At 46.6% G+C, this 15476-nt stretch overlaps 1 protein-coding gene across 3 annotated transcripts in view; it reads right to left on the minus strand.

Moving 5' to 3' along the window:
• B4GALT4 (beta-1,4-galactosyltransferase 4) overlaps nucleotides 1-15476 on the minus strand; it is a 62110-nt gene that overhangs the window by 12945 nt on the left and 33689 nt on the right. For all 3 annotated transcript variants that reach the window (XM_006030161.1, XM_025211738.1, XM_025211739.1), the window contains exons 3-5: nucleotides 13951-14461; nucleotides 11637-11869; nucleotides 5093-5280 (exon numbers count right to left, since the gene is read on the minus strand). In XM_006030161.1, the coding sequence (XP_006030223.1) occupies nucleotides 5093-5280; nucleotides 11637-11869; nucleotides 13951-14245 (716 nt within the window). In that variant the 5' untranslated portion in view covers nucleotides 14246-14461. The remainder of the gene's footprint in view (nucleotides 1-5092; nucleotides 5281-11636; nucleotides 11870-13950; nucleotides 14462-15476) is intronic.

Here is a 15476-nt window from a genome sequence, read left to right on the forward strand (position 1 = left end):
CTACAGTAGTCTTCTGCTCTCACCTGCTTGCCCTCTGCAGTTTCTGTCCTTTTTCCACCCCCGCTCTCCATTACTGTCATGTGCAGCTCATTTCAACATTGTATTTAGGAGGGAGCAGAGCCTAAGCAGTGTCTGACAATAAAGAGGGGCAGGAAGGCTGCAGAGGGAAAAGTTGGGGGGGTGGGGGGGGAGGGCGCAGAGAGCAAGGGGGACACCGGACACCTGACCCCTCTCCCCCCGCCACTATTTTCCTTGCTGTAGCAGTGGGAGGGGATTGAATTCAAGACAACTCTCTGATAATCAGACTAAACACTTTGAAAATTGTAACAAATTTATAGATTTTCCATATATAGAATCTAATTATTAGAGTCATCTTATATTTGAGTAAACATGGTTTTAATATTACATTTTACAGGAAACTTTCAAAGCACAAAGTGCAAACTAGCATGGGGAGATTAAAGTTTATCCTCACACAGCTACAGATGCTGCAGAACAAATCCAGAGGGGACACATACAGTCGTTGAACTTACGCACAGTAAATTAGTATAATTGAGCCGGACTCAAAAGGGAGATTCAATTACAACCTCCTCTAGTTCCTGCAACCTGGAAATGATGCCTATTTAAAGTAGGGGGTGACATACTTGGTCACTTTCTTATGTTTTCTGTTTAGTTACCTATCCTGTTAGGCTGCTGTGGACCTCCATGGTGTGGGTTACAATAAGGCTTCCCTTGGCCTCTAAAAGCCAAATTCAAAAGGAAGGTGCTAGTGGCTGAAAGTTACATGTTGACCTGTAGATATGAACAAGACTTAAAAAGTGAAAGAGGCGGAAGCAGGTGTCCACTACATCAGTTCTTGTGACAGAGGCAAATCCAACTGACTCTAAGAGAGGCAGGAGCTATTTCATGTTTCTGAATTGTGGCTATCATTGAACAGCACATCACCACTGACAAAGATATATGGGTTCACACCCATTCCCCAACATTTTCTTGCTTCTTCCTTGAGCTTGGATGATTTGGGCGGGTCCACTGGGAAGCCAGGAGGGGAAGGTATGTGGGGCTTCTGTTTAGGGCCAAGCACATTTGAAAATGTAAATCTCTCCATTCTAGTGTATGCACTGCAGAGGATCCCAAACAGGACAGTGGACTGTGCTTGCCCAGCTGTGAGCTTGATAAAACATGCCCTTCCAGGTCAGGTAGAGTCAAGCATGAGGTTCACTTCAGACTACTGGAGCTAGATCAGTGCCAAATAAGTAAAGAATATAATTAGGCCCTGAAGCTGGACACAATGCCTATCTCCCTATCAGGCTTTGCACTCTGTCTCCAGACTAAGTCTCTGGACTCCCTGACACAGTCTTGTTCATAATAATGATGCCCACTGCTCAGCATAATCCATGTTTGCTGGAACAGCACACAGGGGCTTGCAGCCCTTGCCTTTTAATGGGGAAAAATCTGTGTTGCTTGCTCCTTTGAAGCAAACAAGCTCCCTTGGCACAGTCCCAGGCTCCCTGCCTCAACCCAGGCACCTAAGAACAGCAAATGTTTACTGTGCACAGCATAAAGGCTAATAGAGTTCCTCCTTACCGGCTCTTTGTCAGTGAATCTTTCTTGAATCACCTGACCAGTGACCCCAAGGGCTGTAAAGCTTCCAACAGCTTGTTAGAACCAGAAAAGCAAATTGCAAGGCTCATTCTTTCTGTGAATGGCCCATTAACAAACAGTATGACGTGACATACTTCTCCTAATGACCAAGTTGCATGGTTTGGGCAACTTCTGATGAGGCTGGGGCTGGCAGTTCTCTCCCTGGGGAAGTAACAGTAGTCTCATTTGGATTTTTATCACTAGACTGGGAAAAACACCTCAGGGCCATGTACAATGCAGAACCACTGTGTTCTGAGCCAAAGCGGGTGGGCTGTCTTGAGCAGGAAGTTTTTCCATCCTTGTTTGCTGGGATGCAATATTGCAAGTTTGCTAGGTGGAAAAAAAATCTTCCCATTTCTGAATTATTAACTGTACAACTACAGCACTCCTAGGACATAGCTACCTCTCCATGGGTGAACAACAGCTGAGCAGTCTGCACACTGCACAACAGTAGGGGATAAGGAGAAAGCTGGTCTCAGGCCACTGGGGCAAACCCCTCCTCTTCCAAAAGGCTTTCCATAGGTTCTTAGGCACCTGTGAAAAACAGACAACTGAGGTTTTGGAGGTCTTGCCTTGAAGATGAGGACATGATAAACTGCCTTGTTTGCCAACCTCAGCAGAACAGAAGCCTGAATCAACCCTGATGGGGTTTCAAGATGTGGTTCCATGCTGTCTGAGCGCCACAGGGGCAGAGTGGCTGAGGCATCTCATTAGGGCTCCAGACTTGCAGAGAAGGTAATCCCAGCTGTGAATGGTTGCCTAGTTGTTCAGGCCAGGGAGTCAAAAGTGCCTGGATGTGACAGTGGCTCCACCATTCCCTTGTGTGCTACTGGCTACAGAATTTGGTGTGTACATTAACCACTAGCTTCAGGGTGACTTTTGAAGGAGTCAGGAGTTTTCCCTCCAGGCTGTCTAGAGCACTAGGTTTTTTGAGAGCATACGAGTGAGATCTTTCACATATGTTCACAAATTTCCTTAGAGGTAGCTACCATTTCAGATGGGCAAACAGAGGCAATGACTTGCCCCAGGTCACAGGAGAAGCATGACCAGAGCAAGATCTGGACCCAGACCACCTCCTGACAGACCAGTTTCCAAACCAAAGGTTCACTCACCTGACTGAAAACTAACAGCTATAAACTCTTGAATAGTAATTGCAAAAGCACCTCAAATAAGAGAAAAGTTTAATCTGTAAAATTCACTGGTCAAAACAGATGCAGTAGCTAAGGCATATGGGGTCATTAGAATGCCTTGAGGTTCACTTCATTGTTCCTAGTCTGGAATCTTTCTGTTACATACCTGGAGCGACTGCTTCCACTTTGTTGGTCAGTGGGTTGAAGGCTAGACCCCACCACTGAAGGCTGGTTCCAAAGACGGTGGAGATAGACTGTTCTCAGTGGTGGCAGATGACAGAACAAGGAGCAGTGGTCTCAAGTTGCAGCAAGGGAAGTTTAGGTTAGATATTAGGAAAAACTCTCACTAGGAGGGTAGTAAAACACTGGAATGGGTTACCCAGAGAGATTATGCACTCTCCATCCTTGTGCTCCCAGGAATCCGTCTGCACCCATCCAGTCTCGTATAGGCGCTTTCTAGCAACCTTAGAGCACACACCCAGTTCTGGCCACAGGGTGTGCCCCCAGGACCTGTGCATTGGGTCGTGTTCACCACCGAGGGGGACCCCTACACTCGCCTGTCACGACTCGATCTTCTTTTCTTCAGTGGTGGGGCTCCTCCTCGAGGATTCTCGCAGACCAGGTGCTGCCCTTTGCAGGCATTCTTGGGGTTCCACTTCCCCTACACCCCAGCCATACGCCAGCCCTCTGGACAGCTGGATGATGGATTGCTGGCCTGTACCCCTTGATGTTCTCACCTACTGTCTTCTCTCCTTGTCTGTCCCTCAAAGCCCCTTTACCCTGGATGACTGTGGGGTGCGTGACCATCCTCATCACTGCATCTACTCTCCCTCTGAGACGTTGTGGTCCATTGTGTTGCCTCAGCTCCATCTCTTGATCCAGGGTCACATGGGGATTCCTTCCCTGGTCTGGGCTCTATGCACCCTCTGAAATAATGAATAAAAGAAGGGGGAAAAAAAAAAAAAGGAAGGAAGGAATAGGCAGGGTACAGGCCTCAGCCCACCCCACTCACAGATCCGGCGTCTGTGGTCCTTGGGATCCCTCAATGCCTTCCTTCTTGGCCCGGCTGCCCTGCTGTGCCAGTCTGGTACTTCTTTTAATGGATCAAGGACCCCTCCTGTGGGTCCCTGTCTGGCCCCTTGCCGAGCTGCCAACACTGCCGATGTGCAGCCCGGGTAGCAGCTTCACCTTCTGACTCCAGCGTTGCTGCCCCCACTTCCATTTCCCTGCCACTGGCTTTTAAATCAGCCGGGCGGCGGTTTTTGATGACGTCATCAGCCGTCGCCATTCCCAGCCAGCAATAAAAGTGGCTGATGAACTGCACTGGTGACTCTTCTTGGAGTGGCTCTGTTTCTCCTAAAAATGGTAAGTGTGCCCTCTTTTCAGGGCTTTCCATTTCTTTCTTTGGGCAGGTCAGCCCTGCCTCGGGTCCTGCTGTAGGAGGGTGCTCCATGGCCTCCGTTTGTGTCTCCCTGTGACACTGTCACAGCCCTGATTTTCATTTGCTGCAATTTTAGAGAATTAAACCACCTCCATGGAAATAAACTGTTTTGTGTAAAGACCTGCACACAGTGACCCCCTGCTCTGCCCTCTTTGCTTTAAAATAAAACTATCTTATGCATGTTTTAAAGAGCTTTGCAAGTCAGCTTCTAAGAAACACCTTTATTCTTTAACATTTGGACTGTCATGCTACAGAGGGAAGTAAGTCTTAGAAGGAAAGACCAGGCCTACTCGAACAGCTCTTGTTACACATGGCCAATTTAAGGGGCTCCTTTATCTGACATGAGTAGCCCTTGATTTCTGGTTCGTACCCCTGGGATTTTTCCCTGTATTACAGTAACACCTTGAAGCCTCAACCGACATCAAGGTCCTGTTGCATTAGTTTCTGTGTAAATGAATAACCAGGAACAAATCCTCTTCCCTACAGTGACAGCAATCTTCTGTGCAGAGAAAGGTCTGATCTGTTGTTAGTGCAATATTATGGAGCAAGACACTGTTAATTCAGGACTAAGAAGCCTGCAACATATTTGTGGTTTTGCCACTGTGCCCAATGCATAACCTCAGGCTTGCTACTTCATTCCTCAGAGTCTCCATTCTTCCCATCTGAGAAACAAGGATAACAGCGCCCTACCTCTCAAGTGATCCATAAGACTACATTCACTAATGTCAGTTAAAATTTCCAGAGGGAAGAAACTGTAAAAGGTGAAAGTACCATCACTGGTAATCTGCCTTCAAGTGGCAGGAAAGATCCAATGTAAGGATCCCTCACAAAGAAGAATGTTACTAATAATCTGGCACTTCCTAGCCAGCATTTTGGTTCCTACCTGTACCCAGTGCTGTTTCTGCCCACGACAAGGTGCTTTGGTTGCTTGCCACATGTGTACATGTTAAAGTCATTCTCTGGCACCAGGTCCACATCATGGAAAATGAAGCAGTCCCAGTTTTCCTCTTTCAGAGCCTCTAGGTAGCCCACATTCAGCAGTTTAGCTCGGTTAAACTTGGTATTGCCAGCCTGCAAAAAAAAGAGAAAGAGGAAAACAAGGCATTCATTAAGTCAGTAAACTAGCATAGCTACCTGGGTTCTGTCCTCATCACAGTTTATAGTATCTATTATAGCTTTACAGTACAGTACCAAGTTCTCATGTCACACACACAGCTACACCTTAACACTAGATTTGGAAATCAGAAGAGGTCAATAACATGGTCCTCATGTGAAGAAGCTGAATTCAAGAGAATTTAGGTGCCTTATCTAAGAGCATACACTACGTGGCAAAGCTGGGAATAAATACAGGTCTCCTGATGTACAACCTGTTCGTTGATTTGCAGGCTAAACACACTTCACTGTGCTAACATTATGAGACAGTGATTCCAAGTTTGGGCGTTGATTTCAGGGTTTTTTTCTGATTTTAAGTATTTAATCTTTCTTGTACTTTGGTGCCTTTTATATCATAGAAAACATAAAAAATAAGGGTTGGAAGGGACCTCAGGAAGCCATCTAGTCCAACCCCCTGCTCAAAGCAGCACAAACTTCAACTAGATCATTCCAGCCAAGGCTCTGTCTAGCTGGGTCCTAAAAACCTCCAAAGATGGAGCTTCTACCACCTTGCTGAGTAACCTGTTCCAGTGTTTTACTGCCCTCCTAGTGAGAAAGTTTTTCCTAATATCTAACCTAAACTTCCCTTACTGCAACTTGAGACCATTGCTCCTTGTTCTGTCATCTGCCACCACTGAGAACAGTCCAGCTCCATCCTCTTTGGAACCCCACTCCAGGTAGCTGAAGGCTGATATCAAATCCCCTCTCAATCTTCTCTTTACTAGACTAAATAAGCCCAGTTCCCTCAGCCTCGCCTCATAAGTCATGTACCCCAGCCCCCTCACCATTTTCACTGCCCTCCGCTGGACCCTCTCCAATTTGTCCACACCCTTTCTCTCGTGGGGGGCCCAAAACTGAACACAGTACTCCAGATGTGGCCTCACCAATGCAGAGTACAGAGGAAGAATCATTTCCTTGGCCTGCTGGCAGCACTCCTACCAATGCAGCCCAGTATGCCGTTAGCCTTCTTGGCAACAAGTGCACACTGCTGGCTCATATTCAGCTTATTGTCCACTGTCACCCCCAGGTCCTTTTCTGCAGAGCTGCTGCCCAGCCAGTCAGCCCCCAGCCTGTACTCATGCATGGGATTGTTCTATCCTAAGTGCAGGACTTTTCACTTGTCCTTACTAAACCTCATGAGATTTCTTTTGGACCAATCCTCCAATTTCTCTAGGTCTCTCCGAATCCTAGCCCTACCCTCCAGGATAACTACTACTTCCCACAGCTTGGTGTCATCTGCAAACTTGCTAAGGGTGCACTCCATCCCATATTCCAGGTCACTGTGAAGATATTAAATAAAACCAGCCCCAGAACCAACCCCTGGGGCACTCCATTTGAGACCAGCTTCCAACTAGACATAGTGCCATTGACTACTACTCTCTGAGCCTGATGATCCAGCCAGTTTTCTACCCACCTTGCAGTCCATTCATCCAGTCCTTACTTCCTTAACTTTCCTGTGAGAATGTTGTGGGAGACTGCATCAAAAGCCTTGCTAAAGTCAAGGTACACCACATCCACTGGTCTCCCCAGTCATCTCATCAAAGAAAGCAATCAGGTTGATCAGGCATGACTTGCCTTTGGTGAATCTATGCTGACTGTTCTTAATCACCTTCTTTTCTTTCAAGTACTTAAAAATGGATTCCTTGAAGATCTGCTCCATGATTTTCGAGGAACTGAGGTGAAGCTGACTGGTCTGTAGTTCCCTGGATCCTCCTTTTCCCCCTTTTTAAAATATGGGCACTATGTTTGCCCTTTTCCAATCATCTAAAACCTCTCCTGATCACCGTGAGTTTTCAAAGATGAAGGCCAATGGCTCTGCAATCTCATCAGCCAACTACCTCGGCACCCTTGGACGCATCCCGTCTGGCCCCAAGGACTTGTATATGTCCAGCTTTTCTAAGTAGTCCCTAACCTGTTCTTTCACCACTGAGGGCTGCTCACCTCCTCCCCAAACTATGCTGCCTGGTGCAGTAGTCTGGGAGCTGGCCTTGCCTATGAAGACTGAGGTGAAAAAAGCATTGAGTACTTAAGTATGTTCTGCATCATCTGTCACTAAGTTGCCTCCCCCGTTCAGTAAGGTAACCGCACTTTCCTGATCTTCCTCTTGTTACTGACATGCTTGTAGAAACTCTTCTTTTTACTCTTTACACCCCTTGCTAGCTGCAACTCCAATTGCACTTTGGCCTTCCTGACTTCATCCCTGCATGCATGAGCAACACTTTTATATTCTTCCCTAGTTGTTTGTCCAAGTTTCTACTTCTTTTAAGCTTCCTTTCTGTGAGTTAGTTTATTGAAGCGTTTCCTGCTAAGCCAAGCTGGTCTTCTGCCATACTTGCTAGTCTTCCTGCACATTGGGATGGTCTGTTTCTGCACTCTCAATAAGGTTTCTTTAAAGTACAGCAATCCTGAACACCTCTCCCCTTCAGACAAGCTTCCCAGGGAAACCAAAAACATCCGTTTCTAGTTAAAATTCTCAAAAACATACATTTCTATATGAATTTTTAGTTGTGGCTGGAGAGCTCTGGGTTGCAGGCAGCCAGTTGTTTCATAAGCTCACAACAATGACAAGAAGACATAGAAAAATTAGACCTCTTGGTTCCACAATGATACCTTCTATTAGACCAACTGGAAAATGGCAAGAAAATTGTCCTTTTCTGCAAGCTTTCGGGATCAAAGTCTCTTCGTCAGGCTCTGGGAAAAGTGTAGATGGTACAAGATGGTAAAAAGTCCCCATAGATAGGAAATAAACTTCATTTTTGCACAGAGGGAGCTGAAGATCATTGCAGAACAACAAGAAAGTTTTTTTTACCCCCCTGCCTGCCATCTGACACCTCCAGAGAAGGAATTCTACCTGATCAACACATCAAAGAGCTACACAGCACAGCTCACAAAGACACTCTCCCTGACTCAGAGGGACAGCCTTCCATCTTAAACTTAATTTTTGCAGAGGGAGCCGATTTCCTACCTATGGGAACTTTTTACCATCTTGTACCATCTATACTTTTCCCAGAGCCTGACGAAGGGACTTTGATCCCGAAAGCTTGCAGAAAAGGACAATTTTCTTTCCATTTTCCAGTTGGTCTAATAAAAAGTATCATTTTGGAACCAAGAGTTCCAGTTTTTTGTATGTCTTTTTGTCTCAGACCAACACGGCTACCAAATACACCCCTGAAACAATGACAAGATTCACTTCAAAGTATTAACATCTACATTTCATTGTTTGTTTCCTTCCAGACAGTGCACATTTCCTGTCACTGTGTGTGAACAGAAAAGTAGCTTCATGCATACACTTAGAAGCCATTAGCTTCTAGGCTTCTGCCTCCAAACTTAAGTGACACTGTTGTTTGTGAGAGCTATAAATGTAGAGATCAAAAGGATACCAAAGAGTTAAAGCATCACCCAGGGGATTAAGGGGTTGGTCACTTCCCATAAGCTGCTCAGAGAAAAAAGCTTTAAAGAGGAATGTAAAAAAGCTGGCTCTCCCCAGATCTAGGAAATGGTAAGCCTCAGGGAAAGAAAGGCATGTGTGCTGGGTAAACAGAAACCTTTTTTGAAAAAAGCAAGCATGTGTACATGGTATTTTATTGTTTTTATATAAAGGATTGGAGCCCAATAGGATGAGCTAAGGTACTTATGCTTAAGACCTGGGGACTGCAACCAGAGCCTGGTCAGAGAGAGAGAGACAGAGAACTGCATGTGTTTGGTGATGACTACATATGTGAGGAGACCAGGCAGAAGTTCAGAGGCACAGTTCACATGGTATCTGTGTGGCATCAGGGTCCAAAGTATTGTCATATTTAGGCCATGTATGACACGCAAAAGCCAGTCTACCATTTTGGGTGTTCTGAACCCAGGTCATTTGGGGAGCGATAGGATGGATGATGCAGGGGACTGGCAAAGGGATGTGAAACTCCTCCCTTTTATCCTGGGTCAAAGTCCCCCTGGTTAGTAGTAACAAAGAGTTTGCAAAATCTCTTAAAAGCTGTTCACTGAATCATAGAAAATTAGGGTTGGAAGAGACCTCATGAGGGGACTTCAGGAGGCCATCTAGTCCAACCGCCTGCTCAAAGTAGGACCAGCCCCAACTAGATCATCCCAGCCAAGGCTTTGTGTAGCCAGGTCTTAAAAACCTGCAAGGATGCAGAGTCTACAACCTCTCTGGGTGACATGTTCCAGTGCTTTACTACCCCCCTAGTGAGAAATATCTTCCTAATATTGAACCTAAACTTCCCTTGCTGCAACTTGAGACCATTGCTTATTGTTCCGTGTCCCTAAACAAGGCATCCCAGGCCACCTCTTACACAGAGCTAGCCACACTACTATTATAGCTGCCTCTAAGTGCCCCCTGGGTAGCACTCATTGAGCAAGCTCAAAGAACAAAGATTAGACTACCTACCCACTCCTTGGCAACACTGGCAACACCAAAAAGGAGAATACAGATCACCAAGCTTCTACTCTGCAGATACAAAAGATTCCCTCCTCCCAGCTTTCAACAATCGCAAAACTTTTATTTTTAATTATAAAAATGATATTTTTTAAATCAAGTTAAAAGGAGCCTGCAGAAGGACACACTAGGGCTGCTGCCCTTTTTATAAATCAACAGATGTGATGTGAACAGGACCCTTGCTCCCTTCCCTGAAATGGAGATTCATGCAGGTTTCAATGTTTCATATCCAGATCTGGTTCACCCTGTTTCTTTAGGGAAGGAGCTCACAAATAACAGAAGCAAGCAAAAAAAACCCCAGGCATCTTTAGATATCTTTCACACTTGACTGAACTCTAATAATAAAGGGCTGTGGGAGACCTATGGTTTTACATCTTTGGGCTTTGCAAAGGAGATATCCAACAAAACAGTAAGGATTAGACTTGGCAATATTGACAGATTAGGTTGAGCTTCCAGGCTTTCTTCAGTACATCCTAAAGCAATAAAACAAGGGCCCCAAGAGTCCCACTCTTTCTCATTTTCAAAACACTTGTAAAACCATGACTCAACACAAAAAAAAGCAGGAAATTCCTCCCTCATCTTTCTCTCCACCCCCGCCCCAAGTGAAAGCAGATCCTGCCCAACACTTCTGCAGCTGTTTGGCATGATATACAGCTAGAGCATAAGCCTTTGCTCAGTATTTCCTGCTTCTCGCTGGTTTATGACAAAACTATGAGGTTATTTAAACAGAAGCAAGTGAGAGGCTTGCCTTCATTTATCACCCCAATGACTGAAAGCAGAGCAGACGTATGAATGGAGGTGCAATAAAACAGAGGGTACAGGGAAAAATGCTCCCGACAGTGATTTATAAGAGAAAACACTGCTAGTTTCCCCTCCCTTTGTTGTTGCTGCTTCAGGCTCTCCTGACCACAGCAGGAGTGTTGGGGCTGTCATGGACTTGGCAAGTGTTAAATGTTTTCTCCAAAATTAACAACTGATTTAGCAGACCCAGTGAGTGTGACAAGGCAGGTCCCAAACATACTGCTGTGACTGAATGTTCCCTTATGCCTTACCATAGTCCCCTTATTACAAAAAAGGATCTGTGCAAAGGCCACTTTTTTTGTAATTTGTTCTCAGCGAGACAACTCTCCTCATGTTCATAGTTTATTGAGGGGGACAACCTGCAAGCAAAAGGGTGGAATAAACTGATATGAGGCAAGACCCTGGATCTGAATACCTCCAAATTTGGGAGAAGAGAACACTGCAGCCTTGTTGCATAAAGTTACGATGCAGGGTAAGTGCACTGTGGCAGCATCAAGCATTATGATTATGAAGACACCTCCAATAAGCTAACGTACATGTAACTATTTCTCCAGGCTGGCTGGTGGGTACTGCCTACATGAACATGCGATGATACTGGCTATGCTCAGGAAATTTTCTAAAAGAAAACTTCTCAGCTTTGCTTGTGTCTGTTCACATTCTTCACCATATGCAAAAGGTAGAAAGTGGAGGACTGTTGGATGCCAACCCCCTCTTTTAATCTCCAAAGGAACAGACCTGTCCTGAGCAGATCTGTCCTTAAGGCAAAAGTAACAGCTAGCAGTCTCTGTGCCCTTGGGCTCCCAACACTTCCAGCACAGTTGGAGCTGATCTGGTGTTAGCAAAGTTGTGGCACTTTTAAAGTGCTTCTTGAATCCAGATGGATTCAAATCCATTTGAGTAAAATGGAAGCCACAGCCCATTAACAAGGCAATCAGCAGGGAGGGCCCATGGAGGACTCTGCATGACAGCAAAGGTAGGATGCACAGCAGTGAGCTACTCTCCGCTGCCTTTCCCAGAGCAGCTGCCTCACCTGGTGAATGACATAGATGCCATAGTCCAGCTGCTGCCTCTGCAGGAATGGGTGGAGGTGCTCCAGCAGGTACAGCAGATGCTTTTCTCGATTGCGGTGTGGGATCAGGATGCCTACTCGTTGCAATGCTGAGCACTCTGCAGGGTGATACCGACCCTTCATGACCCGAGGGTTTTCCTCCTCCACCTCTTTTAATGTGAGAGATGCTTTGAAAGTGAGATTGCTCGGCCCCCCTGCAGGAGAAGCACAGGAAAAGTTCTCAGTCATTTCTGTTCTCGGGGTAGTCAATGCCCTCCTAGGAACAGTCCAGGCTCAACCCTAAACCTGGCTTTCTGCTTCGAGTGGAATGGCATGTGCTGCAAAGGGAACCTACAAGCCCTGGCAGAGGTGTGCTTGGAGACGCTTTACATTTACTCAGTACCAGATTAAAAACCAAGTGAAGACCAAGAGGAGCCCTGTTACATCAGAAAGGTATAGTGGTGTCTGAAACAACAAGGAGAGGAAGGATAAAATGTGGAGAGAAATATGGGAGATGGGGTTTGAGGAACCTTCATAGTTTTAAACATGGACATGAAAGGACAGACATTTCAGGTTGAAGGCCATTTTAGATCAGGAAACGGACCTGGGCTTGCTGCAACCTTGTTAGCAAACACAACTTTTCCAGTATCTGCTGTTGCCTCTCATCCAGTCTGAGCAAACAGTGAAAGCTCACTTGAAGGAGAATACAGACACCAGGAACCAGTGTTGCTGCAAAGTATCGACTAAAAAAAGGATTCCAGGAAAACAAAGGAGCATTGTTTCCACTCCTTTTTTTCCCAGAAAAAAGTCAGTTTCCAAATGTGCACTAATCATAAACATGTAAACATGGATTTAATTTTGAAGCCTGTTGTCATGCTGGAAAGGGCACATGTTTGTAAGGTGAAGAGAAGGCACATCTCATCACAGAAAGTGGGATTCAGCATGAAAGAGAGGACAAGAAATGAAGAAGGAAGTGGTGAAACTAGTAGCAAGCCACTCATGTAGAGATAGAGGTTTGTTTTCCCCTACTTGGTCACTGAAGATCACAAGTTCTCAGAAGTAATAAGGGATGGGCCACACATAAGGACTGCAGGTTAAACATTAACTGATAAAGAGCAGTGTACAGGGCCCAGGCATGGGTCAATAGATATCTAGGGGCAAGGTTCCCTCTAAGGTGCGTGCACGCACGCCTGTGCACAAGCAAAAGTCTGGCCGTGCACAAACTTTTTTTAGGCCATGCACCCACCGGGATAGGAGCTGGGCTGCGGTGTGGGACACCCACTTCGCCTCAGGGAGCGAGGAGGCACGTGGGATTAGGGCTGGAGAGTGGAGCAGTTCCCTGGAGCCAGCGGACCCTGCGCCAGCCCCAGCCTCCATCCGCGTCTTGCTTCATCTCAGGGAGGAGCCGCTGCCTGCCCCGAGTGAGGCTCGCCGGCTATGGGGAACTACTCTGTGGGCTTCCCCCGGCTGCAGGGAAGTGCTCCACTCCCCATCCCTGACACCATGCGTCTCCTCGCTCCCTGAGGTAAAGCGGGGGAGTGGAGCAGTGTCCCAGAGCCAGCGGAGCCCGCACCAGGCCCTAGCCCCCAATCCCCATAGTCCCCAATCCCCAAGCCACCCAGGCCCCCAGCCCCCAATCTCCCAGGCCCCCAGCCCCTGCTGCCTGCCCCAGGTGAGTAGTGAGGAGCTTACCTTCAGTAAGTGTCCCATGCTGCACCAAAGCAACGCGCTCACAGACCGCTACTCCTTAGAGGGAACATTGTCTAGAGGTGCCCCGGGTAAACCCCAGCACCCATATGTCAAGTTACTGCTGCTTTTTCAGATGCACTTTCTACCTCCTTGGGTTGCACTGCCTAGCAGAAGACCCTAGCCAGAACACCCATGATCCAAACTAGTCTCCCAAACAAACGCAAGCATCCTGCATGTCTCCCGGTAGGCTAGGTTGTGCCCATCTTTCAGAATGAATGCAGGAAGATAGCGAAAGGATTAACTCTAGGTAATGAACAGAACAGCCTATGCTGAAATGAGCTGCCAAAGCTAGATTCTGTCATCCAGCCAAGTGACTTACTTTGGGTATAGTGGGGACCCCATGACTTCTCCTCATGCATTACCAAATTGCCCTACCCATCTCACCAGGTATTTCTAAGACAAACTAGCATCTAAGTGCTGATCTAGTCCTTCACACTGTATTTGGTTCACATGAAAAGTGCCTGGCTGAGAGAAGCCCAGAAGGGAACCAAGTCAGTACTCTGAGTGTAGATGTAAGTTGTTAAAAAAGGGAAGCTCAGACACTTACGCAGGTATGGAGAGAGTGCAGGGCACTGGCCCACTGTTGACTTCACTGTGGGGACTTTCATAGTTGAAATCATCTTCTTGTTCTGATTCTCCTCTTCCTCCTCCTCCTTCTCAGCCTCCTCCTCCTCTCTCTCCAGCACCAAATTGTCCAACAAACTTTTAGCTTTTGGAGTTTCTTGCAGAGCAACCATGATGTAGTTGGAGCTGGCCCATCCTACCACCATCACACACAAGGCTAAGACCAGGAGCAACTTGAACTTGTAGGAGAGGTGAAGGACACCAAAGCTGAAGCCCATGGCCCTCCTGGCTTTGCAAGCTGCTTCCTCAACAATGTTCCTGATGCAGTCCTCCTACTGCACACCTCAGTGGGGAGAAAATAATGGACCCAGGAGGGACATCACAGTAAAGTAGGAAGCTGGGATATAGCACAGGCTGCCAAGCCTCTTGTTGCTTTGCAATTCATGGAATTCTGGTTCAGCGATTGATGGAAGGCAGACATCACAGGACTCACCCTGGTCCAAAAGAGAGTGAAAAGGTTAGTTGATACTGCCCCAGAAAAGCTGCTTTATAGTCCCCTCTAGATCCCACAAGATGAGCTTGTGACATAGTGATGCCCAAGGAGAGCAGATCACCAAAGCAGGGAAGAAGCAGCAACAAATGCAATGGCAGGAAAATGAAAGACCTGGGGTTGTTCCTCATCCTGACAGAGGTGGGTTGTGCAATGTTTGACAAATCGCTTCCCCATCTTGCGCTTCTGTTTCCCCTCCTACTTTGTCTGCTTTGTTCTATTCACATTATCAGCTGAAGCAGACACTGCCTCTCACAATTTATGTGCAGCACATAATGGACTACAGTGGCTGCCAGGCAGGAAGTTCCGGTTGCCATGAGTGAAGCGAGACTCCCAAAAAGTTGGATCTGGCACAAATGCTGGATGGTTTAGGAACAGTGCATCTTGCACTCGCACAAGAGGCTGCATAGGATGGTCCTTGAGGTCCTTCCCCACTGTAGGATCCTGTGAAAGTGAGGGATATGTGGAATTATTCCCCAGGAACTAAAATCACTTTCCTTTCACGAGGGACATTGGCTTACCCCAGGAATGAAGCACATAATGCACACCTGGCATCAGAAATCCCTCATCAGCTGCCAAATACTACATACACCCTAGTGAGGCCTATCTGCCCTTTCCCTTTCACATGCTCTCACAATGTTGAAGAACTAACTGAAGAGAGATAAATTTTCTGTTTTCTTTAGTGAGGGTGTTGGTTTCAAATGAGATTTCTCCCAAGGATCCAACCCCTTATCTCTTCCCCTGACTACCTTCTTGGTTTCACACTGAGATGACGCATACCTCCCGCAGGCACATCATCACACAGGTAGGATGTTCATTTCTGCACCAGAGTATAACAGAGCAATGAAAGCAATTTAAAGTGAAGAGATACAAATCCGACGGTGGTCTGATAATCAAGACGTGCCAGGAAGGTGTTATGGATTGCAAGAGCTGCAAGAGGAGGCAGTTTCAGCAGTAAA

Source organism: Alligator sinensis, unplaced genomic scaffold (genome assembly GCF_000455745.1).
Source record: "Alligator sinensis unplaced genomic scaffold, ASM45574v1 scaffold344_1, whole genome shotgun sequence".
In the NCBI taxonomy this organism is placed as follows: domain Eukaryota; kingdom Metazoa; phylum Chordata; order Crocodylia; family Alligatoridae; genus Alligator; species Alligator sinensis.